This window comes from Solea senegalensis, linkage group LG13 (genome assembly GCF_019176455.1).
Source record: "Solea senegalensis isolate Sse05_10M linkage group LG13, IFAPA_SoseM_1, whole genome shotgun sequence".
In the NCBI taxonomy this organism is placed as follows: domain Eukaryota; kingdom Metazoa; phylum Chordata; class Actinopteri; order Pleuronectiformes; family Soleidae; genus Solea; species Solea senegalensis.
This window is the reverse complement of record NC_058033.1, coordinates 15,124,852-15,150,867: the sequence shown is the minus strand read 5'-3', so window position 1 is coordinate 15,150,867 and position 26,016 is coordinate 15,124,852. Positions and strand designations below refer to the sequence as shown.

General features: G+C 39.9%; 1 protein-coding gene across 1 annotated transcript in view; it reads left to right on the top strand.

The window, feature by feature from the left end:
* nlgn2b (neuroligin 2b) overlaps positions 1–25,419 on the top strand; it is a 78,162-nt gene extending 52,743 nt beyond the window's left edge. The window contains exons 5-9 of the mRNA XM_044042922.1: positions 12,111–12,296; positions 14,610–14,875; positions 15,487–15,640; positions 19,977–20,343; positions 20,565–25,419. Of these exons, the coding sequence (XP_043898857.1) occupies positions 12,111–12,296; positions 14,610–14,875; positions 15,487–15,640; positions 19,977–20,343; positions 20,565–21,498 (1,907 nt within the window). The 3' untranslated portion in view covers positions 21,499–25,419. The remainder of the gene's footprint in view (positions 1–12,110; positions 12,297–14,609; positions 14,876–15,486; positions 15,641–19,976; positions 20,344–20,564) is intronic.
* Positions 25,420–26,016: the final 597 nt, after the last annotated feature.

The following is a 26,016-nucleotide window of genomic DNA, read 5'->3' as shown; positions in this document are numbered from 1 at the left end:
GTGCTGTACACTGCAGTGCTGCCTTTCATAGTTTCCTGCAATGTCCGATCCAAATGTATCTGTAAAGCACATTTAAAAACAACAAAGTTGACATAAGTGCTGTGCAGTTCGACATAAAACAACATAAGAAAACACTAAGACCAACTGAAAACCAACAGGACATTAAAATAATCAAAGCGTTACGACCAATAGGAAAGGAAGGACAGATTGATACAGGCAACTCTCATGCCGAGCCAAAAGCCAAGGAATAAAAGTGTGTTTTGAGGTTTGATTTAAAAACAGGCAGTGTGGGGGACAGCTGAACATGTGGCGGCAGAACGTTCCAGAGCTTTGGAGCTGCAACTGAAAAGGCTCTGTCCCCCCTAAGATTTAGTATAGACCTCTGGACAGCCAGAAGCAGCTGGTTAGATGATCTGAGTCAATGAGTCAAAGAAAAGGTCTGTGAGATACTTTGGAGATTGCCCGTGCAATGATATGAATATGACAAAAACAGTGTATCAATGCGTCACAGCTGCGTATTCATCGGCGAACGGAGCCTACCAGTACACTGAAAGTGCGCCCTGAACCATATTCAGCGGCTTAAACTGTCACAATCAGCCTCAGCAAATCCAAGGAACAATGCCCAACTATAGATCGGTTACAGAGACTTTAAAATCCTCAAACTCTCCGTATCGAACAGCACTGCAGAAAGCTGGCGATCGTTAGCCGAACCCCAATCTGTGACTTTGTCATACGGAGTCTGCTCTCCGGTCATGCAGGAAGTACGATAAATAAGTAAGAAAGTAGCGATTCAGCGAACGAATCATTTGAACAAATCTTTTCTGATTTGTGGCCATGTGAAGGTTAGTTCAACTAACTGACTCGCTATTAAATGCCGCTAACTCATACGCATTGGAAATATTAATATCGGCAAAGAGTTCTTTCCAATAAATGTGTGGCCAGAGCAGCCTCTGACACGCTTGTTCATGTTGTTCAATAAAAATGGGTGAACGGTGAGAAAATGCCTGCAGTTCAGAGGTTTGATGACAGGTGAGATTTGTGATCGGTGCCCGGCTCACCTTCCTCTACCTTTCTTCTGCTCCAGGCCCAGAGAGCAATCTGATTTGTGTTGCATAGCCATCTGTTCGGACTAATTAACTAATTAATGAACTCTAGGGAAGGGCCCACCGTCATGGACTCTGGGAGTAGGAACATTTTTTACCTCAGGAACAAAAATACAAAACCCTTCTTCTGGAAACGTTTCTGTGCACTTTCTACATGATTTCAGCTTCATGAGGTGTTCTGTGTGGCGCAAATAGAGCTATGAATTTAGCATCTGTTTTGTTTTATTCTACCAAAATGTATTTCTCCACATTTACTATTGCGTTAGGTAATATTTCAGCGTTGTACATTAATTATCTAACGCTATGGCTGGCTGCCACATTCTAATATGTCCCTCAACAGCTTCATATTGAACTGATATATATATATATATATATATATATATATGTTTTATACTTTCTCAACACAACACAAGAGAATTATAAATGTGGGTTTTGCTCCATTGCAGCATTGTAGAGCTGCTGCGCTACTTTTTGCAGCGTTGTTTACCACTTTGGCACTGTTTATAGTGATGAGCTGATCCAATACTTAAATATGGTCCAGGACTTGTCAGAATCCGTCAGTCAGATATCAATAAAGTAAAATCTGATCTTCACAAGCCCTAAGTATGACATCACGCTTGACTAAGCCCATGGCGAAAAGAGAGACGTGCACCACTGCATGCAGTGAGTGATTGTTTGTTCATGTTTGACATGTTGCGTCATGTCAGCTGTGCTGACTTATTTTAAGATAAAAAAGACAGAAAGAAAACCAGCTGTGTGTAATTTAATTGGTAGTAGAATTGAATTTAAAAAAGAAGGAGCTGAATAACTTAACTGAGTTATGTTGTGGTGACATTTCTTCCATTTAAGGAAGCACAATATTGGAGAGTTATGTTTTTAATTAGCTGGTTATGCCTTGGTGGTAAATACATCAGTACAACTGTGTTATTAATAGCAAGTTTGTTTAAAAGCTGTCAAAAGACCTGGGCTAAATTATTTGGGTAAAATGTCCAAATAAATGTGGCATATGTTGCTATAGCAATTTCATTTAGAATATGATTTTACTTAAAAGTCAGTTTTTAGTTTAAAACGGACTTTGTTGAAATGTAAAGGTCCAGTGTGAAATTATTGTCTTTTGGTACGAATGAAAGAAAACAATTAAATTAGATTAAATCTCTAAAGGCTTTCTCAGTGTAGTCACCTAAATTGTCTGAATTGCAATTTTTTTTTTTTTTTAGTTCTTTAGGTCATTATATTAATATAATAATCACAATAGTAATTAAAATAATTATAATAATAGTGAGCTTTATTTGTAAAGCACCTTTCCCAAAAGCAGTTACGGTACAATTGCTTAAACCAAAATATAAAAGCAGATGAAAAAGCATAGCAATGAGCCAACAACTAAAACTTGGACAATAATGTTTAAACTCCCTGAGTTCTGTGACAGCAACATTTGTGGACAATGAAACATTGAAATATTAAAATTGTGTAAAACCTGTTATTACCTCCAGAAAAAGGTTCTACAATGTTCCCACAGTGTATTTCGGTAGGTTTTTCGCAGAGACAATTTAATATTTTATATTACTGCAGTATGTGAATTGAAGAGCTGAGGCGAATCAACATTTTTCAAAGGCAAAATATAACATTGTAAAAATGCCACGCCTGTTACTATTCCCATGATGCCTTTGGCTATTCACGGACGCGTCAAGCCAGTAGAAGAGTTTCAGGGCTTGCGCTAGTTGAGCAGCTTGTGCAAGAGGGGTCGAACTGGCAACTTTAGCTCTTTTGTTAGCATGACAGCCACTGCTCTGCTAACCTCCAATAGCTTCCTATAGCATCCATGTAGCATTTTTTAGCAACTGCATTCACAGCCACGGGCACCTTTCAACACAGTCAGTTGTTTAACTGCACTAATTCGGACTCATGTTTATTATGGCCTGACAAATATGAGCCTGAGTTGCTCATTTTTGCCCCTGCTTTTGTGCTTCACCTCCTCCTGAAGTCAACATCTGCCTCTTCAGCAGCTACATGTGCTATTGCTGTGTTCCTCACCTCAGTTTGCCTGTGACTTGGTGCACAGAAGCAACGATACAGAGAATAAATCTGAACTTTTTCATTGAGAACAGCTGTCAACCACAGCTGGAGCAGCAAGACTGAACCAATCCAATTTATACCAAAAGAAAATGTGCCAACACATGGAAGAAGCAACATGGGGCTGAGCTACGGAGTCGTTCTCCATGAGTTTGCTCATGGCCATCTGATCCATTTTTTTCACGACAGCTGGTAGCCATATTTGTTGATCTTATTTTGTTGTTTTACCCCAAAAACATGCAATTGAACACTTACTGTGTGTTACAGAAATGCATATAGCATTATTTAGAATCTGAATCTAAATCAATAATGCCTCTGGTTTTGTTTTGCCAAGTAGATATAAGGAATTTGGTCTTGTGTTTTGATGCAGAACACAGTAACAGGAAAATACAAAAGGGACACTACGATTTAAGCTGATTCAATTGTTAAACAGTTGTAACTCTCATGGCCTTTTCTATGATTTCCTATGACCTCCACATCTCCAAGTCTGCCTGGTCCTGAGTCCATCTGTTTCCTAAATAATGAATTTGATTAAAAAAAAAAAAAAATAATCAGTGTTACCTGTCTTAGATGTGTTTTACTTTTGTTTTACAGTTTATCCAGTTTTAACACGATGTGCTCATTTAATACACACCAATCTTTCAGTCAGTTATCGCCCTGAGAATCAGTTCAAATGTTTTGACCCCTTGTTCTCAAAAACATCCAATTATTGTGACATAAACAACATTTTTTAAGGCGGCACACATTTTGCCCTCTGTTAATTTCAGCCTGCTGCCTTCTCACAACTCGGTCATCCCCCAATACAAATGAAATGCACCTCCCACTCTTCGCTCAGAGCCACACTCTTCCCACTGTGAGTGCTCTGCAGACTGTGATGGCGGCACACAAAACTAAACTGTGATGAGACGCACATGGGCCCACAAATGAAAAACCACAATACAAGACATCCCTTGCCTTAGCATTATATCTGTTGCTGTGTCTAGAAGGTTCCTACGTGACATGGATCGGAATGAGAGCTAAGGACACCTTCTCCCGTATTGGCAAATTTCACATTGAACAGTAATGAGTTGTGAGTAATGTAGGTGTGATGAATGAAAGTGACACCAATCTGTATGCCAAGCTGGCCGCCAGTGGCACAGCTGGAGTAGTCAAATCCAAGGAAGATAATTAATGCAGCCTGCCATACATACTGCTCAAATTTACTCATCACATAACAATCAAACGCAAACTGTCAAGTAATCCGTCGCACATGGTCGAAAGTGCGTGGCACAAGTGCATTGTCCAACTACAACTTGTATTTAGTGTCTGGATTATTCTTAGGTGTGTTTTTGGGTATAAAAATCAATCAAAGCATTATTTTTTTATTATTATTATTGATATTTTTGAAGCCCTGTGATGGACTGTCAATCTGTCCAGGGTGAAAAGGACAATAGATCTTAATGAATGTGACGTCTCGCTGTGGCTTATAAGCAGCTAATCTCCCGGGTTATGCTTTTTAAAGAATAAAGAAACATAGTAAAACAAATAATCTAGAACTCGAACATGAGCAGAGAGCGTAACAATAAACCCGACATCGACATACATTGACAATACTGCAGAGATGATCACAATGCTCAGTCACAACAAACGGGAATAGAAAAAGGAAAAAGGGAAAGGGATCGCATTGTTCAAAGATTTTAAAGTCAAAAGCTTTAAAATCAGTTTGTTTGTTTTATTTCAAATGGCAAAGTGGTGCTGGCTCATTTCCTGATCATGTGACCCACTATCTCAGGGCCAAAGGAAAGGAGCTTTATTGTCATTATACAACCGAAATTGCACAACAAAATTATGAGGTCAGATAGTTAATCAAAGCCACTGCAACTGAGTGCGCCGCTAACAATGGACCAACCTGAGCCGAGGTGTGTAACACCTGACCGGGAATCAAACCCAGCACCTTTTTTCTGTGAATCCACCTTTGCTGCCTTGCACCTTCAAAAATCAATTTGACAAAAGACAAAGTTTTTCTTTTAATCATCCTGAAGGCAATATTTGTTCCCCTCTATTCAGTTGGCTGAAAATACAAATGAATATCTCTCACTTCACCCTCCCCTTCCAAGTGTGCTGGAGAACTTATGTAGGCATCAAACTCGTGTGTTTGATTTCCAATATTAACATCCACGACTAATGACCTTCAAAATGCATGACAGCAACTAAACTAAACTGAGACCACAGGAAAATGTGTCATTGTGCTATTAATATACTGTTATATGTATCCACTGTATGTATATTTGAAGTGTGTTAAGTGTTTTTATTCGGGGAAAACTAGAAAAAACTGCTATTTCTTTAAACAAAAAAAAAAAAAAAGCTTTAAGATGTCTTTTTAGTGTGACATTTGAAGCTTTCAGGAAAGCACACCAGCCCAGTTTCACTGAACAGCTTGGCACCTTCTGAATGGGCACGTGAATTGAGTAAAAATTGAATGAGATTAGTAAGGTAATAAATACAATGACATTGGAAGCCCATGGGCAGTGTACTGAGAGCAGGTTAGCTGCGCAGGAGGGAGCCCAATTACAGCGTAAATGCATTTCTGGTAACGCCAGTGTTTAGAATCCCCACCGATCACTTTTTGCGGACTATTTGAGTAATTTCCTCGTCCTACTCGGCTTCCATTTTCCGAGATTGAAAGCAGTAAAAGTCTTTCTCTCCTGCTGCTGTTTTTGGGATTTGTGTGTGTTTTCGGTTTGGCATGGTTTTGTTTTTGCAGCGTGTTTCTGTTGATGCATGTGCTTTGGTTTTCTGCAGATCGTTTCTCGCGTTGCATTTGTTTCCGTTTGTTCTTTTGATTCTGCATCTGTATGTGAATATGCAGCCCCTTCTGCATGTGTTTTGGGTCACTGCAGTGTGTGTACGAATTAGCAACAGCTAGTTGTGAGGCTGCAGATTGCATCAAATGAAGGGCTCCTCTGCTCACCCCTCCTATTTCCCAAGTGCATCAGGTAAATGTGGTGGCCATACCTGAGAGGATGTCATTCTTCTTTGTTTCCTCTGGTTGGTTTGTACATTCAGGCCGCTGTAGACGCAACGTGGTGGTCACCATAAGACAAGACTATTGCCTAATAATGCTTATTCTTAGACAAACACGTTTTTATTTTAAAGTGATTACACACTTAACATACTCATGGGTTGTGTATTCAAATGCTATCAATAAAATTCCGGTTGAATGGAGGAAACTCGTGGGAAAATTGCAGCACTCATTAGACACCAATTGGAACTCGTTTCACCACAAGGATTTTCTGATCACTCAATTTCTGATCGTTTGTCCAAACTGAGCCACGTCATGGATAGTTAATATAAGGCAATACACTGAGTGTGTATTGCCTTATTCCCTACCAAGCAGCTGGTACCACTTGTGTTGTTTACATGCCCACATACACATGTAAAAATAAAAACTTTTGCTGGGCCTAGAGAGCTTCTGGTATCCGCACTCTTGATTGTGTTACCAGCAGCTGCCAAGTACAATTGGAGTGATGTGCACTGAGTACTCAAAAAGAAAAGCTGCAGTCTTGTCATCCTGCGTAAAATTAAGAGACACGGAGTGAGGGGATCTGCAACCTGGCAAAGTGGCAGTTTGTGTTGTACGCTAACAAACGTCTATGCCAGATTAAAACACTGTATGTTAACTCATAATTCAATGCTCTTTGAAAGGTCATATCAAGTCCATCTTTGGCTATAATCATTTATAACCAAGGTTAAATAATAAGTACATTTAGAATTCAATGATCATATTATTATCAAAATGGATTCTTAAGTCTTCAGTGTGCAGGAAATCTGTCCATCTTTCAAAGTTTTTACCTTTTTTTATTAGTGTGTCAATATTTGATCTACTTGAAGTTTGTGACTCTTATATAGGAATCAGATTTGTCTCCTTCCCTTTGTATTAAATGGCCATTGTCTTCCCTCTGGTTTTTGACATTGCAGTGGAATTATACATGTCCTTTAGTTCCCCTTTCACTTCTCTGGTCTGTGACAGTAGCTTTGGGCAGTACTTGTTTTAATTCCTCATTTTATGTCTCTGGATTTTTTTTCTTTTGCTCTTTTTCCCTCCCACCTCACCCCCTCCCTCCCTCCCTCCTCTCATCGGATTCTCTCTCCTCTGTTCACAGAAATATGTTCCGTGACCCACTGCAGTCACACTGTTCTGTTCAGTTGAAAAAAAATGAGTCTGCAGATGTGTGTTCCCATGATGCCTCTGACCAGAGACCACACACTTTAGTCCTGGACTGTGAATTTGAGAGGATGCAGAGAACAATTGGGAAAGCTTGTCTGACACATATATCACAACCTTAGAATCTACAGGTATCAGTCCAATACACACTTTGTTGCGTCTTTTAAACTGCCAAGCTGTTCACAACACAAAAAAACACCATGTTCTTACTATAAAACAAATAGAATGCTCCTATAAAGAAAAACAGGCCACATTTTACACTGTGCACTTACTGAAATATTTAAGTAAAATGTAGGGTTTTTGGAATTTATCAGATTTTTAAGTGGTTTATTTTTCCATATATCCAGTCCAGTGGTTTTGACCAGTGGTACAATCCTGAGTTTTGCACTGGCTCATCCCTCATATTATACTAAATGTTAGGGATGAGCCATTTTGATACTTCACTGGCTCGGATATCGGTCGGATAAAAAAATGAATACAAATCTGCATGCTTCAAAATGCACACACTGTATATAAACTAAGCAATTGCCTTTTAGTTGAGTCATGTCGTGGGCTGTTTATTTCGTCTTTATGGGAGCAGAATATTTGTTGGAGAACTGTGTCTTTGAAATAACATTAAATGGCTAGCACAAATGTGTTGTTAACAGCTTGATAGTTGAAAAAAAACAAAACAAAATGACTGCTATCAGACTGACAGACAGATCGGTATTGGTAGATACTCAAGTTTCGGGCACGAAAATGTGATATCGTGCCACCCCTGCAAAAACACTAAAAACATGTTTGTTGTTTTCATATATACTCCAAATCTCTTTTGAAATTTGGAATTTCCCAAAAAAAAAAAAGTAATCTTTCATAAACATTTCTATTTTAAGTTCATGCTGTTGATGCAACACCATATCAGTGCTCTCACCATGACTCACCTCTTCATTGTACAGCAACTATAAGCTCAATCTTATTTTGATTGCATTAAATTGAAGTATCATGCTTTCATAATTTAAAAAAAACAAACACTTTCCCAAAGGTCAGGCAGTTACAATTAGAAGTTTGTGAGTGCACGAGCTTTAAACGTCCCTCCATCTAATGCTCACCACTCCTCTCTATGTTGTCTCTCAGCCATTCACTTCATGCCAGTGTCTTTACTTAGAGGTTGATGACTCTCCTCACATTTCCTTGGCCATTACCTAAAGCAAGTGTTGAATATGTATGAGTTCGGCTTCATAAACTGCTGGTCTCAGCGCTAAAGTCTGTAGGAAGCTTAACTCAGCAGATGAGTATAAGGAGAGACTCCGTGAAGAAGAAAGAACTTGTTTGATTTATCTTTAGTGATAGAGGACAAACCAAATTCTTTATGTTGCCCTGGCAGAGGGAGTGACAGTTAGCTTGTGCTGGCGTGCTCGCGCTCACATTTATCTACGCATGTGTGTAGTGACTGTATTTTGTGTGGCATAGTTTGTGCACTTGAATATGGAAGTGCTTGAATTTTGTGCATGCAAGTGCTTTTGTGAGTGTCTGTCCGTACCATTTTGCCCGAAGCTCTGAACAGTTGCCAGGCAACTGTGGCAGGCGGCTCAGCTCAGCACACAGTCAGGGCAGACACTTCCACATGCTTATGGTTCTGATTAGAGGCGTGGGCCAGTGCTGATATACGTAACCAGGTCAGAGTCACATCAGGACCAGAGCCAGTCAATCACTGGGATGATCCAAGGATAATGCAATTACTTCCAAAACATGTGAACTATATCCTGATTGCTTTAATCCCTTTAAAACTATTTCTGATATGGTTCGAATTAGACACATTTCTATGGAAACTGCTCCTGCAAAAAGCAATAATAAGTTAATAAATTACTAATTAAATTATACATAAATAGTAAAAAATTTAATTTTCTTCTTTTTTCTTCTTTTACCGTCCCTAATGTGTTTATATTCCATATTTTCATAGCATGGCTAACGCCAAACTGCACCTGAGTCACCTTTAAGATCACCTTTAAGATGGAGTCTGGAAAGAATGTAGTCACCTCCCACTGTCAAGAGGCGTGACCAATAGAATTGCGTAGACCTACAATCAACCAGACCAATGATCTGGATGACAAATATAAAGCGCCGGACAATCAACAAAGTGAAATGTTGTAGTTTTCTAGGAGCGATGGCTATTCCATGTGATTTTAATCACTATTAAATGTAATATATAATACTAAATGCCACAAGGTCAAGGCTGCAACAGCCTTTTTAAACCATTCACAGTTGTCATATCACGATACGATGATATCCAAAATCGAAGATAATATCTTGCTTCATGTCAAGATATTGAGATAAAATTGATGGTTTGCCCACTCGCCAGCGCTGCCTTCTCCAAGTTAACATTTTGTGCAACCCCTGCATCTCTCACAGGCCGATATTTCATTGTGCAAGTTGTCCAAAAGGGTGAAAGCATTTGTGTCATATTTTTTTGTCAAAGGATTTTTGTAATATGAATCCCAATTTAGCCAGGGAACCCAAGCAGAAAGCTTTTAAAGTGCCGCTTGGTGTAGTGCACAGTGTTCAGTCAAGAGTGTGGTTGAGATGTGTGTCAAGCTGATGGTGGTGCGAAGGTCATTTTGGCAGGACGTCATCATCGCCATCATTATCATCCCTGCCATCACATTATAATCCATTTGCTGTTCAGCACTCAAACCCACTGACTGCTGTCTCCCACCATCTGCCTGTGGACTCCTATCACTTCACTTTACTGCCGCCCTTCACAACATTGATATATGTCTTTTTCATCTCCCGAGGAAATGTTCTGAATTGTGATCACTTTATTATTCACAAGCATTGAGGTGTCTTTATGCCACATGGAGACAATCTAACCAACATACTTCATGCAGCGACACTAACCATGACCTCAGGACCTTGTTTATAGTTTGAATATACTAGATTTTAATGTACATATCCTGACATAAGTAAACACTGGCATTTAATCTGGATGGCAAGGCAAGTATGCATGGCTGCACTACAGAGCTGCAATTTATGTTTTCTTTACACCTGCTGTCAGTGAAATACGTTTTTTGTTATTATGTTAAATAGCTCTATATTCCGACAGCTACCACTTATCTAGAGTAGTTTTTTTTGTTTTGTTTTTTTATGCAGATCCACTTCTTTAGGATGACAAACCTCTGGGGCCCAATATAAATTGTGACAAGCACAAATCTGTGCATAATATATCCCATTATCCCCCGAAACTTTATCCAATATATTTTGATTTATTGCTTGATTTTCCACTTGTCGGTTTCTGTTTATACAACTCAAATATACACATACTGTATTAAAGAATAAATGTCCTGTCCCCTCACCAGAAACATTCATTGCGGTATAGGGCGGCACAGTGTTAACAGCAGCGACAGACAGGTAGTTAGCCTAAAGCTAGTCCAAATTATAACAGCGCTGACAACCGCTTTAACGTCTGTCATCACATTATTTTGAATGAAATGAAGTGAATTTGAACTGATTTAGTTAAGCTGCCTCACGTATAATGCAGCAACTAGCCTGTGCCCGGCTAACTCGCTTGGTCCGCAGTTTTTATACTAGTATTTGTAACTAACATAATTAGAACTATATAACATTGTAATCTAACGTAACACCTGCCATATAGACTATTTGGCAAAGTGCCCTTGACTGGAATGGCATCAGAAGCTGCTAGGAGAAGTCAGGTGAAAGGTTTCGTTTTCACCTGTCGTAACCAATGTTTTAGCAATCCATAAACTAGATTTGTGCCGCTGCTGCTGATGGCGAGTCTGAGGGAGCAACTGTGGGGCAGCTTCACAATGAAGCAACAGCACAGATCTTTCAATCTTGAATCAAAATGTATTATTCGACATGTCAATCTGCATTCTACTGATACAATCAAGAAAAGAATATTTCATCATGTGGTAGGATTCACCGGAACTCCATCATGTATTGCTCCTGGAAATACTTAAAATTGATTGATAAGAAAGTCATCTATTAAGTTACTCTATTTCAGATTATACAAAGAATGTTAATGTACTATACATTGTATTTTTAGTTTTGAAGTGCTTTGTTAAAATACAAAGTCGACCAACTTACAATGTAAATCATGCTAAATATATAGTGACATGGACCACCAATGGTCGCTGGACCCCCCAACTGAGAACCTGTGAAACGTCTAGGATGTTGACATGATCAACAGCTGATGTTAGGTTTCTCATCATTTAGTATAAATGGATGAACAACATGTACGTCCCGCCTATGCTTTTCTGGTAGTGTGTCGTTTCATTTTCAAACCTTTGAGCTATTAAAATAATAAACAGTCAAGAATTCGAAAAGCGGCAGATGTCTTTGTGTGTGCTTGTGAGAATATGGTGTGAATCCTGTGTGTCTGTGGCTGACATTTTCTTCAGTTTATTTTGTCTCGTTGTGGGAGTGTACCAACTGCATAAGTAGGTGAAACATGCCTTCTGTTGCGCTCCTCTCTCTGCTTGTCTTCTTAACTGCGTTGGATTTCCAGGTTGGGTCTTAAAAATGAGTAATTTGGCAGGTTTTCTGTGTAAAATCTCCTCAGACTGGCAAAGAGTCGGAGGCTGAGGAGTTTCATCTACTCTTAATGTGGGATAATGTTAAAATAATGACAATAAACACATAGGATTATGTTATCCTGTGCCTCTGAATTTATGTGCTGCTCCTCCATCTGCTCATAAATCTGTACTTTCTCCCTATGTTTGTTCTAATGTACCCCGCAGGCTTTCTGAGCACAGGGGACCAGTCTGCAAAGGGGAACTATGGCTTGTTGGACCAGATCCAAGCTCTGCGCTGGCTCAACGAAAACATCGGCCACTTTGGAGGAGACCCAGAGAGAATAACCATCTTTGGCTCCGGGGCCGGTGCTGCCTGTGTGAACCTTCTCATCCTCTCCCACCACTCTGAGGGTGAGGTTCCTTCACTGGCATTGTCACTTTTAGCTGTCAAATAGGATTAACTTTCACAACTATGTGGGTTGTGTATTTCATTACAGCGCAGGTTAGCAATTTCCGGCGGCTAACCTGCAATTTCAGCTGTATAACAGCGGATTCCATTTTTATGCTACTGTATTTATTATTTCAATAAACATATAATTGTTAAAGGCTATATATGTAAGACATGTATTATATTCTGTAAGTCATAGAATGACTGTGATTGAATATTCGTCTCAAGAATATTTGTCACATAGGTTTGATGCAAAACTGAAGTGAATTGGATGGTGGAACTTAAGCAACCACACCATACCAATTTTAAATGCTAAGGGTCTTTGTGTATCCCCTGTAATCTTACGTAATCTGAAAAGCAACAGTGTGAGTGAGTAAACAGAAGAAGGATATTTTGCCATGATGCCAATACTCACCTTGAGCGCTGTAATAATCCCAAATAACATTGCACCAAATGAGGCAAAGATCAGTGAACTGCACTTACAAAATCACCCTTGTTCAATTATCCTTCTCCACTAAAGTAAAAATAAATCTTGCAGTAGCATTGGGCCATTACAGCAGTACTTTATGATCCAGAGCAGTGGCCAATACAACTATTCAAGGCTACTTTCTAGGTCTGCTTTTGGATGTTGGATCTCTTAAATACACACTTGCTTTTGATATGACCCTCTGTCAGAACACATCTTAGAAGGTGAATTAGAATGGCTTGTTTTCCAAAGAACTAGGACGTTATGTTATTACCGAACCATCAACCTTCACCCCAGCAGACATTGGACGGATAAAATAGCATCTTGTGTGTGCTAAATTAAATGGCATATTTTTTAACGTTGAATTAAATCACTGTGTGTGTGTGGTGGGAGGCTCATCTCTGTATCTGTTCTGAATCAGAAAATATTCAAGAGGACAAGGAAAAGCATTTCAGTAATTGGGTAGTACTGGCCAAGTTGGTATTTTTTGACAAGTAGCCAGCTGTCGACTGCACTGCTTGCTGTCAAATACTCACTGATACACTCACAACCTAACTAGCATGCTTTGCATGGATACTGCCGTGCTGCACCTGCTGTGTGGATTATAGCGTTCAACCCTGGCAGATGTTGTGTCGTATTATATTAGGAGCCCCTTTTTTTAATTTCTTATCAAAACTTGTTATCACTTCAGTGATGAAATACAATGAAATGTTGGGGTAGCTTGAGTTTTTGTATTTCTAACAACTTTAATTCCACTGCATTTCCTAAATTGGATTAATTTTTTAAAAGAAATGTTGGGACCACTGACCTGTGGTTCGAGATCGTTAGCAAAACAGTCAAGACCAGATATATTTCTCAAAAAACCTAAGCCTTTCAGTTTTAGTGGAAAACTTTTTAATTTGTGTCTAAATTCTGCACTTTCTGCATGGAGTTTGCATGTTCTGGGTTCTTCGGCTTCATCCCACAGTCCAAAAACATGCAATATGGGGATTACGTAAATCGGATGCTCTAAATTGACTGTAGGTGTGAATGAGAGTGAATGTTTATTTGTCTCTATATGTGACCCTGTGACCTGCCTATCGCCCTATGTCACCTGAGATTGGCACAGTGCCCCCGGATGGAGGTTTATGTTTAATGTTAAATGTGGTGAATTCTCAAAAAATGTTCTCAAAAAAAATTTGTACTTTTACTTTCAACACTTGAGTATGCATGTGTATGTGTGTGTGTGTGCGGGCGTGTTTGTACAGGGGAGACATTAGATGAGCAGTGGAGCTGGAGCTGCAGCGGAGAGGCTTTTTAATTGATTTCACAGGGAGAGGAGTGGGGGTGGGGCACATGCAGAATATGGGGGGGCTTAATTATTAATGACAGAATCTGCAGATAAAACAGAGGGACAGCAAACCACTTTACATAACAGCGCAGCGATGCAACAGTGCGAGTGTTTTCCGCTCCTCTTGCTGTCTCTGTTCCTGTCGCTCTTGCTTTAATCCAGCATCGCCCACTGCTCTGTGCACAGTTGTCACCCGTTTTCTTGTTGCTGTCTCCTGCTGGATGTTATGGAAGCTCTGAATTTTCCTTCGCTCATATTCATAAAGATTTTCTGCAGCTATGAAACACAGCAGGTTATCGTCTCCCTTTGTACGTACGCAGTATAGCTCTACAGTCACTCTTCTTCCTCCGAGATATGCATTATTGAGATCTCTCAAGCTGTAAAGCCTTGAGGGTCGCATCAGCTGCTAGCAAAAGTGTGTCAGATGAAAGAATATGCTATGTGCTATATATGTGCTATGTATGATCCCGCTCTGTACAGGCCTGTTCCAGAGGGCCATTGCGCAGAGTGGCTCCGCCATCTCCAGCTGGTCAGTCAACTACCGGCCGCTAATGTACACAAAGATCCTCGCGAGGAAGGTCGGCTGCACTCTGGAGGACATGGGTGAGTTGGTGGACTGCCTGCGGAGAAAAAGTTTCCGGGAGCTGGTGGACCAAGATATTCAGCCTGCACGCTATCACATTGCCTTTGGACCTGTGGTGGATGGGGATGTCGTTCCAGATGATCCTGAGATCCTCATGCAGCAGGTCAGAGCTAGTTTCTCTGTAGACATGTTCACAAGTCATTTTTTCTCTCAAGTCTCGTCTTTGAGCTCCAAGTCAAGTCTCTCGTTCCATCTGCTCTGTCCCGAACACTGCATCGCCAAATCTTTTTAATTCAAAGCATGTACTGTACTACCGTCCACGCATGATCTCATCATGAATTATGTTTTTCAGTGTTCAGAGTTTGTCATTACATTTAACAGGCTGAAGTACAGTGCCATACCGAAGAGTAACCAGCCCACGACTGACGCCTACTGGTATAATTTAACTGTCCTCGAGTCTCAAGTCTTTTGAGGTCGAGTCACAACTTAAGTCGTGAAGTCACTGTTTGTTTTATTTAACTAAATCTTTTTATAGCTGCAGTACATCCCTGAGCCACATGAGGGAGCTCATTCCCACCAGTGACACAAGAAATGCCACTACATGGCTCATTAAAAAAAAAAGTTATCAGTTAAAGTTATCTGTATCCATCGTGAGTTACACTAGCATGAGGATGGACATGAACCAACTACTTTGATAATGAAACGCAAAAGTGAAAGTGATTTGTTAACCAACAACGCCACTTGATTGTGTGTGTGTGTGTGTTCTCACACCAGGGCGAGTTCCTCAACTACGACATATTGCTGGGTGTCAACCAGGGAGAGGGGCTGAAGTTTGTGGATGACAGCGAAGAGGAAAATGGAGTATCAGCAGCGTCATTCGACTACACCATCTCCAACTTTGTGGACAATCTGTATGGATACCCTGATGGTCAGACACGATGTCATCTCAATATTATTCACTAATCTCGAGCTGTGATAGACAGCTTGCACAGTGTAATCGAGAAAAATCTTTTTTGCCTCTCTTTAAACTTGGTCATTTCCTGTCACTTGGGTAAACCCAAACAAAGGATCTCAAGGATTGAAGTCACAAAATAACACATTTGAACTTACTGACGCAATGTCGTGATGCAATGCCGAACTTTGCTGATTCTCTCTATGGACTTTGGCGGGAGGAGGAGGAAAAATGCCGTCAAACTGCAAAACAAAGCAGCGGACATATCATAATATATCTTAGACTTACGCAGACATTGATTTATTTATTTTTTAACGCTTTTCTCAACTCTGACTTTCACTGTAAAGAATCTCAGGGTCATTTCTGCGATAACAGGAAAGCTTTGAAAATCTGGTCAATGAGAATTTGCATTTTCATAAATATTCATAAAGAACAGTGTATTTTGGAATACGTTTGACACGCTCAAACTGTTAGGTTTGCTCCTAATCACTGTTGCAATGATTGCAGTGGAATTGTCAGAGAGGTGAAGGAATGACGAAACGGTCGGTTAATGAGTGTCATTACATTTTCCCCGTTTGGTGTGATGTCCATTTATTATTCAGAAACAGTTACCATAGGCACATCCGCACAGATTTACTGATGTAAGCTAACCGACTATTCTAGCCCGCTGATGCCTTTGTCAGGTCGCGTGGACATCGCCGTCCCTCGCGTCTTCTGCTGTGAAAATTTCAGCTAAGAAATTAAGTCATGGACTGAACAGATCATCGATGTGCTACGATGAAATCACCCGTAGCACATAGGATAACATTGATTTTGCTGTATAAAACAGTGTCCACAGTAAAGCATGTTTATGATGCTTCCTGTATATGGGCCATTCTACCGAATTCGTGCAAATTGCTGTCCCACAATAAAAAAACTATTTAACAAAACAATTAAGAATTCAGACCTTCAATATTTACTAAGATGATGTTATGATCTAGTTAAACACAAGACTGTAACTATTTAGTAATTAAGCTAAATATATACAAAATCATCATTTATGCTACCTTCCTAGGTACTTTCTATTGGGAAGTAGTTGTCCCAATCTCTAAGCCCTAAATTTCAATCCATGAAAATAATACTTAAAAGAATTTTGTCATTTTTTCCAATAGTGTATTTTAAAATATATGTTTGGTTTCTTTTAAACAGAATGTAAAACATTTAGATTCATTTTGAAGTTTTTTTTAAAATTACAAAACATGCTTTAAAAAATGCTGTCCCACACTTTCACGTCACAACCGTAACACGAGTTGTTTTACCACATGGGTGGAGCCTGGTTTTAGTCACACCCCAGAATTTCTGACCAAGAAATGACACTGCATCCCTGTGCCTCATGGCTGCATGGTGAGATATTACCTCTCATAATTTTTAAGTAAATGGGTTCCAAAGTCTGAAAATCAGCATGTTACATTAATAATTGTCACAACCGTACACGTATTATCTGCAAGTAAATACACTTTTGGGGGCTCAAAACAAAATATTATGTTTTGTTGTGTGTACAACTGTTCAAACATCTGTTCCTAGCCATTTACTTGTTAGCATGTTTGAGTTATGCTAGGAATTAGCTAAAAATGTCACAACCGTAACAGTCACAACCGTAACAAATTGTAACGTTACGGTTGTGACATAATCATTATGGTAGTGACAACATGTAATGTTCCACATATTTAAGGACATTTTTCATCATTATTATTACATTATACTCTTAAAACATAATAATAATAATAATAATAATAATGTTATTATATTTGATTTGTAAAGCACATTTCATTCTTAAGAATCTCAGAGTGCTAAATAATGTTTGATATGATAAGGAAAGAAGGAAAGAGAACGAAACTAGAAACGAAAGAAAGGAGGAAAGATCAAATCTATCAGTGATTTATCTGACAGGGAGCAAAGGAAGGTCAGAAGATCATGGCGAAAAAGACAGCAACATCACAGGCTATTGGTGAAAAGTCAAAGAGAGGTGGAGAGATTGTGCACAACTTCCACACCACCTCCCACACCCTCTGCCACGCCTTCTCCCATGCTGCCTTACCTTCCACGCACTTCTAGTGAGACTGTTACTCCACGCACTTCTAGTGAGACTGTTACTCCACGCACTTCTAGTGAGACTAATAAGAGACGTTGGAATGCGTGACCACAGAAAAATAAACTTGAATGGAAGAAAGAAAAATATAGAAAACGGTGCCATAGATTGTGCGTGAGGCCAGAGAAGTCAAAATGTTCCGCAAGAACAAAAACTCAGAAGGAAGTATGGAAGCACAGAGTTCCTGTGCATATCAGAAAGACCCTTCTTTTTCATAACACACTCATGCACAATTTGCAGAAAAAAATACAAGTCTGCCAATTATAAAGAGAAACATGGATTAAGAAGCGCATTGACAAGCAGGTTGCTCAGAAAATACAATCTTGTTTCTATGCTCAGAGAAACACTAGGCAGCTCCCACAGGCAGCTCTCAACACGACTGCAGACAACCCACATCTAAAGTTCACCTATCAGAGACATAACATTTGTGTTTGTAAAATTCACATTAAAAGGCAGGTTATGAGTTAATATTAAGCAATAAGGTTGAGGGGATATAATACAACCTTGCAAACAAAATACTGTGGTCATGAGCAAAACAGTGCGGTCACTACCGTAACAGTGCGGTCACTACCGTAACACTGAATGTTTTGTAAAATAAAATAAGAATTGAGTAATTAAATAACATTTTATGATAACTATTGGTTAAATATACATTCAATGTAATAACTAATGAACTCTGAGATCTCTATGATCAGTGTAATTCATTTTACAAAAAAGATTGCATTTAAATTTTGATGAGTCTTAGAAAATAAACTTTGTAAATTTGTTAAAAAAATGATTTTAATTGATTTAGTTGTAAAACCCTTCATAATAAATTACTAAAATTATTCTTTAGAGGGTGTATGGACACACAATATTAACAGATTAATATAATGGTTTTTATTGCAGTGTGTTGCTGTGTTACGGTAGTGACAAATTTTAGGAGTTGAAAAACATTTCAAGAACAGGCAGACATTAATATATGAAATTTGACTGCGCCTTTACTAGATATGTACCATAGACATATGGTACAATATATGTATGGACAAGGTTTTTGGAAAAAAACAACTTTTGAAAATGTGTTTCCAACTCTGGACTTTGCACGAATTCGGTAGAATGGCCCATATTGGCTCTGGTCTGGAGTCTTTATTGGTGCAGTCCAAGCAGTAAAGCTCAAAAGCTGTACAGAGACAGCTGAGACAGATTTTTCCCTTTTTTTTTTTTCTTTAACTATGAAGATAGTGTGGCAGATAAGGACTATAAGAAAGTTCACTTCCTGCCTAAAAAGTACAAGATAACTCAACTTGAAGAGACACTTCTTCTTGACCTGATTTAACTGAGAAAGCAAGCAAACACTTTGAATAACAGTTTTAAGATATTTTGTATTATTTTATTTTATCTCTGACCCCAGTCATTCCAGTCATGGACCTTTCACACTCCTGCAGGAGGAGGAGCATCGGAACCCCTGATATATATCCCCTTATTCTATTTTATATATAATTTCTTATATATAACACTACATTTCTACCTCATCATACTACTTTGTAGAGCTGAGCACAAAGAATTTCATTAGTGATAATGATGTTACATAGTTACAATGTAGTACAACACTAAAATATATATATATATATATATATATATAGAGAGAGAGAGAGAGATATAGATATATATAGATAGATAGATATAGATATATATCTATATATAAACATATATTAACATTTAACATGACATCAACTATCTAACATTAAAAGTTCAAAAATTGAAGTGGCATAACATGCACTGTGTATATCAAACATAGAGCTAAAGACATTGCTGCTTCAAGGCATCAACTCAAAGGAACTCTGGGTCCAAGTGTAGAACATGTAGCTCTATAATAGCAAATAAGCCTTTGCAAACACTGTAGTTGTACATGAACACCAGATGTTGCAGTATAAAGCAGTATAAAACACTTCTATGGGTTGGACCGTTTTGTTTTACCTTACAACTTACAGATGTGAATGTAGACCACTAATAAAATAAAATTCAATAGCAGTCAAGACAATGGTTTACTATCAGTTTGACTTTTGGAAAAATAAGAAGTGTCATGATAAATGCTGATAAGAAATGATTTCACGTAACTTAATGAGGGTTTCATAGTTTACCGTGCACTCTTTGATGATGATGTACAGTGCATCCTCACATACTCTTTTTGTATTTTATTTCCAGGTAAAGATATCCTGAGGGAAACCATCAAATTCATGTACACTGACTGGGCGGATAGGGACAACAGTGACATGCGCAGGAAGACCCTCCTGGCTCTGTTCACGGACCATCAGTGGGTGGCCCCGGCTATTGCCACTGCCAAGCTGCACGCTGAGTTCCAGTCGCCAGTCTACTTCTACACCTTCCACCACCACTGTCAGACTGAGGCGAGGCCAGAGTGGGCAGACGCAGCCCACGGAGATGAGATCCCATATGTGTTTGGGATTCCCATGGTGGGAGCCACTGACCTCTTTCCCTGTAACTTCTCCAAGAACGACGTGATGCTCAGCGCTGTAGTCATGACATACTGGACCAACTTTGCCAAGACGGGGTCAGTAAAATACTTGCAGATTTCAAAGATACTTTCCAATATGCAGATTTGTCCTGTTTAAATCTGTAGTGTGTAACTTTTGAGTATAAAGACAGTCTGTTAGATTCAAACCATTGTCAAATGAGTTCATACATTTTTTCGGATGCAAGTAGCACTTTCAGTGCATCTTTTGGTAAAACTGGTCATTGTCCACTCTGAGATAATCTCTGGACCTCTTACAGGGATCCAAACCTGCCAGTTCCTCAGGACACCACCTTCATCCACACCAAGCCCAACCGCTTTGAGGAGGTCATCTGGACCAAGTTCGTCTCCAAAGACAAGCAGTACTTGCATATTGGCCTGAAGCCTCGCGTAAGAGACAATTACCGGGCCAACAAGGTGGCCTTCTGGCTGGAGCTTGTGCCACATCTGCACAGCCTTCATGAGAAAATCATTAGCTCGTTCACAACTCGATTGCCACCTGGAGGCCCCAACCGCTGGAAGGGCCCTCAAAGCTCTGGTACTCGTTCCACACGACACCCTGTAATCTCCACTTACCCTCCTGATCCTGAGCCTGATGGGTCAGAGAGAACCCCCTACCAGCCTTTCCCCTCTGAGACCAGAGATTACTCCACCGAGCTGAGCGTGACGGTAGCTGTGGGCGCCTCGCTTCTTTTTCTCAACGTGCTTGCTTTTGCGGCACTTTACTATAAACGGGATAAGCGTCACGAACTCATGCAGAGGCGCCACCGCCGACTCTCGCCACAACGAGGCACGACAATGGGCATGGGTGTTGGCATGGGAGTAGTCGGTGCGCCACCGCACAATGACCTGGCTCTTAGCCAAGAGGAGGAGCTCATGTCACTGCAGATGAAGCAGCAGAGGGTGGAGCTAGAGCACGGCACACCCCTGCCTTCCCGTGGTGTCCATGGTGACCTGGAGCCTCTGCGGCCCCCAGTGTGTCCTCCTGACTACACACTGGCCCTGCGGCGAGCACCGGAGGATGTGCCACTGATGACAGCCAACACCATCACCATGATCCCCAGCACTATCAGCAGCATGCAGCCCCTACACCCATTCAACACGTATCCCCCTGTCCCGGCCCCTTCTACTACGCCTGTCCCCAGCCACAGCAACAATGCTCTGCCACACCAACATTCCACCACCCGTGTATAGGACTAGGCACAACCTCTGCTACCCCACTCTGGGCTTACAGAGACGAACCGCACAAACTGTTCCATATAAACTTCACCCTCTATTCCTCTTTAATATGTCTTTTGCATCAAGCCCTCAAATAAAGCTGCAGTCTGTAAGATATCAAGCCATTAAATATCTTGAAAATATAATCATTAATCGAGAAGTCGATTTAAAATCACTCCTTTGCCAAAAGCCTGTCATCTTAGTTCTTTTTCTTGTTAACAACTCTTCAATACCCGGCGTTTGGACAAGCCCCCCAAAAAGCAGCTTTAAGCTTGTCGCTCTCTCAAAGAGGCCTTCAAGCTGACCACAATCAGTCAAGCATCTAATGTGCGGCTTGCTTGTTTTTTTTGTTTTTTTTTATTCTTTTTTGTGTAGTGTTGTTCATGCACAGACTGCAAATATTCATTTTCTGTTCATTTAGTGTGAAGACATTATAGCAGTGAGCAGCTCTATGTGGAGCAACATATGCTCCAACAAGCTGTCTGTTATAAAGCTGCCATTTATTGAAACTTACAAACTGCAGCTTTAAAAAGGCCCAATCTGGAAGTGAGTGCTTGGGCACCACGCTATGTCCCAACAGCTGTTTCTGTGGTCTGATTTTTGGAGAATTTCACTTTGTGCGCAATGTATTGTCAGTGCTGGAAGTGCGAGGATGAAAATGGCAGATGAGCATGTGATCTACAAAGCGGCAGTATGCAGGATCAGTGGAGAAAGCACTCATTGGTGAGGTTTGGGTTACTAAACATTTTAAGATTTCAGGCTTTCTGTCCTGATCACTTTTCGGTAGGTAAGCGTGGACAAATGCACTTGTTTCATCAGATCAATGCGATTCTCCATTGCCTCGATTCTCTTTTAGAACCCATTCAGACCTGGTATTAACGTCTGTCCTGCATGATCCGTGCCAATCATACTAACTTCAGATCGGAATTCTCCAAGTCCATCCTGAATGCATTCTCAGAAAATCACAAAAACTACACTTGGTGGTTTGAGGACACATGTGGCCACATTCTTGAGCATGAATGAATGCAAGGACAGAAAGGACACCACCTCAGCTGATGTCCTGTTTTTTTTATTTAAGGTGTGAACAGTTTTTTCCCACATGTGATCAGAGCACTAAGGACAGGTTAATACCAGGTCTGAACAGAGCCTTGGACTTTTGCTGTGTTTTCCACCATGGCACGGTTTGGTTTGGTTCAGTACAGGATGGTTTTCAATGGTAAAGGCCTTCGACTGAGAACAGTACCTTTAACTGGTAGATGGGGTGTGGGCTGTGCCTGATGACGCCGTACCGATGACAACGAACGACAACATCGAAAGTGACACAATAAACAATGGAGCACATCCGGCAGCTCTTTTTTATCCTGCTCACTTTGTGGCTGTTTATCTCAACTTGATGTCAAGCTTTGTATGAGAATAGACCGCAGGCATTTGCCTCGACTAGGGAGTGACGTTTTTCTGTCACCCAATCACCTGACTGTCAGCTGACCGTACAGTACCATTTTACTTTGGTCACCCGATGCGGTAACGGTTGGGGACTGGTACTCAGGGATTTCAAGTTCTCTGTCGCTATGTCACTGGTAATAAAATGAGAGGAGAATAAAAACAGCTGCATGTGCTTCTGTTGTGGTTTAGTTTTGGCAATTCCATTTAATTATCCCCGAGGTGTTAAACGGATGCTGCGCTCAACCAATAAAGCAAGCCAAAGTCATGGTAATGAGCCAATCTGAAGTAAAGCAGGACGGGTCAAAGGTTGCCAAAGGACTATTGCGACCACAAGGCTAAGGTAGCTACGTTTTTAAGCTCTGTGCTAACAGCCGTCGACTTGTAATCTTCTTCTTATTCTCTCGGATTCAGTAATGCAACTGAGATGCTTATGTTACCTCCACCAGTAACCGGTTCAGAGCTGTAGTTGGGAACCTCTGGTGCTTTGCTTGTGCGAACAGAGGCACTTTATTTTCATAGAGCAGAGCATGTACATGTACCACACAGCCCTTCCCGCTTTTCCTGCTGTTGTTTTCGGAATTGTATACAGACTGTGGCTGCTAACCGTACACATCACACGTACACCTCGTCTCCTTTTCTTCTTTCCTTTCTCACTCATACACGCACGTATTTAACGGGTGGATTATTTGTGTGACTACAATACAAAGTCAAGCCTTGCGAAAAGTAAACGGTTTTATTGAAAAGATTGAAAACAGAAATTGGTTTGCAGCAAGAACACTCAAGTTCATGACCCGGTTGGACCTTTCCGCATGGAGTTTGCATGTTCTCCCCATGTGTGTGTTGGTTTTCTACAGGTTCTCTGGTTTCCTCCCTTACCTAATATGGGGAATAGTTAAATTGGACACTCTAAATTGATGTTGCGACCCATTTGAGAATAGGTCTGTTGGGCTACGTGCATGTACACACTATACTGCTTTTTTTTTTTACATGAAAATTGTTGAGAAGTGACTGCACAGTAGAAAAAAAAAGGGTCTTTCTTAAAGTGTGCTGTGGCGCATAGATGACCGGGGAATGTGATTTGATCTGATCTTTTTTTTTTGGGTACAACTCCGAAACGCAGATGTACTGTACTGTACCAAACTGAACCATTCCACTCAGTAGAAAAACGGCTCTTGGCAGTTGTTCCCGGGACCTGGAGTGCAGGTGTAATGGAACAGCCAACAGGGGGCACCCTCTTTCTAAAGCCTCCTTTGATGCTACGAACTAACTTTGAAGGCTGTACTGAAATGGCATTTTCTCTCTCTCAGATAACTTGATTTGCAACACGCTGAAAGGTTATTATGGAATTGTTGATCAATAACGCCAAAACATCCCTGCCCACTGTCCCCGAAATTGCTTTAGATCACTGTTGTCAGTTATGATGACCTAAATGTCGAATCCAACTGTTTGGCCTTTTAAAAACCTGCATACTCAGAACCGATGATCAGAAACATTTCCAGATTGGGTCTTCAATTAATGGGTGATACAGGAAATAAGTGGATCATTTGTCTGTGGGCTGCAATCTGGAATCCAGGCTGCACTGTAGAACTTGCTGCATCTTTGCCATACAGACTCTTAATCATGACCAGTACTTTATTTGTCTCCCTCTCATTATTCCTTTGTCTGTATCCCCAGCTCATTGAACAGTTTTTCTCATTCATTACCCCTCGCTCACTTTCTCTCTATCTCTCCATCTTCTCTTGTAGCTCTTTTTATTAAACCACTGGCATAATCAATGTTCATCTCAAATTCTTTCCCCTCTTTCACAATCACTTCTAGACTCTTTTTCCCTTTAGGAGTCTTTTATACAAAAACACAAATGTAAATGATGTATTATTAATAAATTGTAAGGATATGAATGAAAAAAAAAAACCTACAAAAACAATATTCTGATATCTTGTTTTTACCAGCATTCTTGGTGCCAAGTACTGTGACAAAGTTCCGCTTTCGCTGGCGTCCAGTGGAGCGCCTGCAGAGGTGCGACCTGACTGTATCTTACAAATGGAATCACCCTCATAAAAAGTGCCAACCCCCTTCATCTTTGTTTCTGATCCACACAGGGTTATATTTTAATTATGCTTAATGTTGCACTGTGGCTTGTCTCTTTTTGAAAGGGAAATCACATCAAATCAATATATGCTCATTTTGAAAAAAAAAAACTAAGAAGAAGAATATAAACTACGTTTCTGTCTGGGATAGTTGCATGATTTATTTTTTTTTCTCCTAAAAAGTGTGGACAGAGAGCTTTGTTTTTCATGTTCGCTAATTTGCCTTCTTATTCTTTTATTTTTATTATTTCTGAAATGATTTGTATTTTAATATTAACTGCACTTTGTGGCACTTCAAAGGGTATCAAAGTATACAGAGATGAATATTGTGTAAAACTATGATTAGAATAAAGAGAGTAAATATTTACTCTTGCTATTTTCTTTTTCATTTTCCTAACACTGAGACTGTGATACAGATCTACTAGAAAGACTGATGAGAGCCTTTTTTCTGCTCCCAATTTGTTTTGTTCTTGTGCTGCGTGCGCAGTCACTGTCTCGCAATCACCACCTGAGGATAGCCCCCCTTTTTTTGTTACAAAAAAACTTAACATGAATAGTCTAATTAAGGTTTTTGTCCGTGACCAACATAAACCACATGCTTCAAGAGACTGCCTGACGCATATATTCGCCTGCTCTTCTCTGTTTGTTTTATGATTTTATGATCCTCCCCTCTGTAAGGTGGGATAAAGGATGATATTTATACATATATATATATGTATATATATACATATATATATACATATATGTGTGTGTATGTATATATAAACACACATACATATATATATATATACATATATGTGTGTGTATGTATATATAAACACACATACATATATATATATATATACATATATGTGTGTGTATGTATACATAAACACACATACATATATATATACATATATATATCTATATATGTATATATATGACGGCCAAAGGTGAGAATAAAAGCCGAGTATGCTCATTTCAC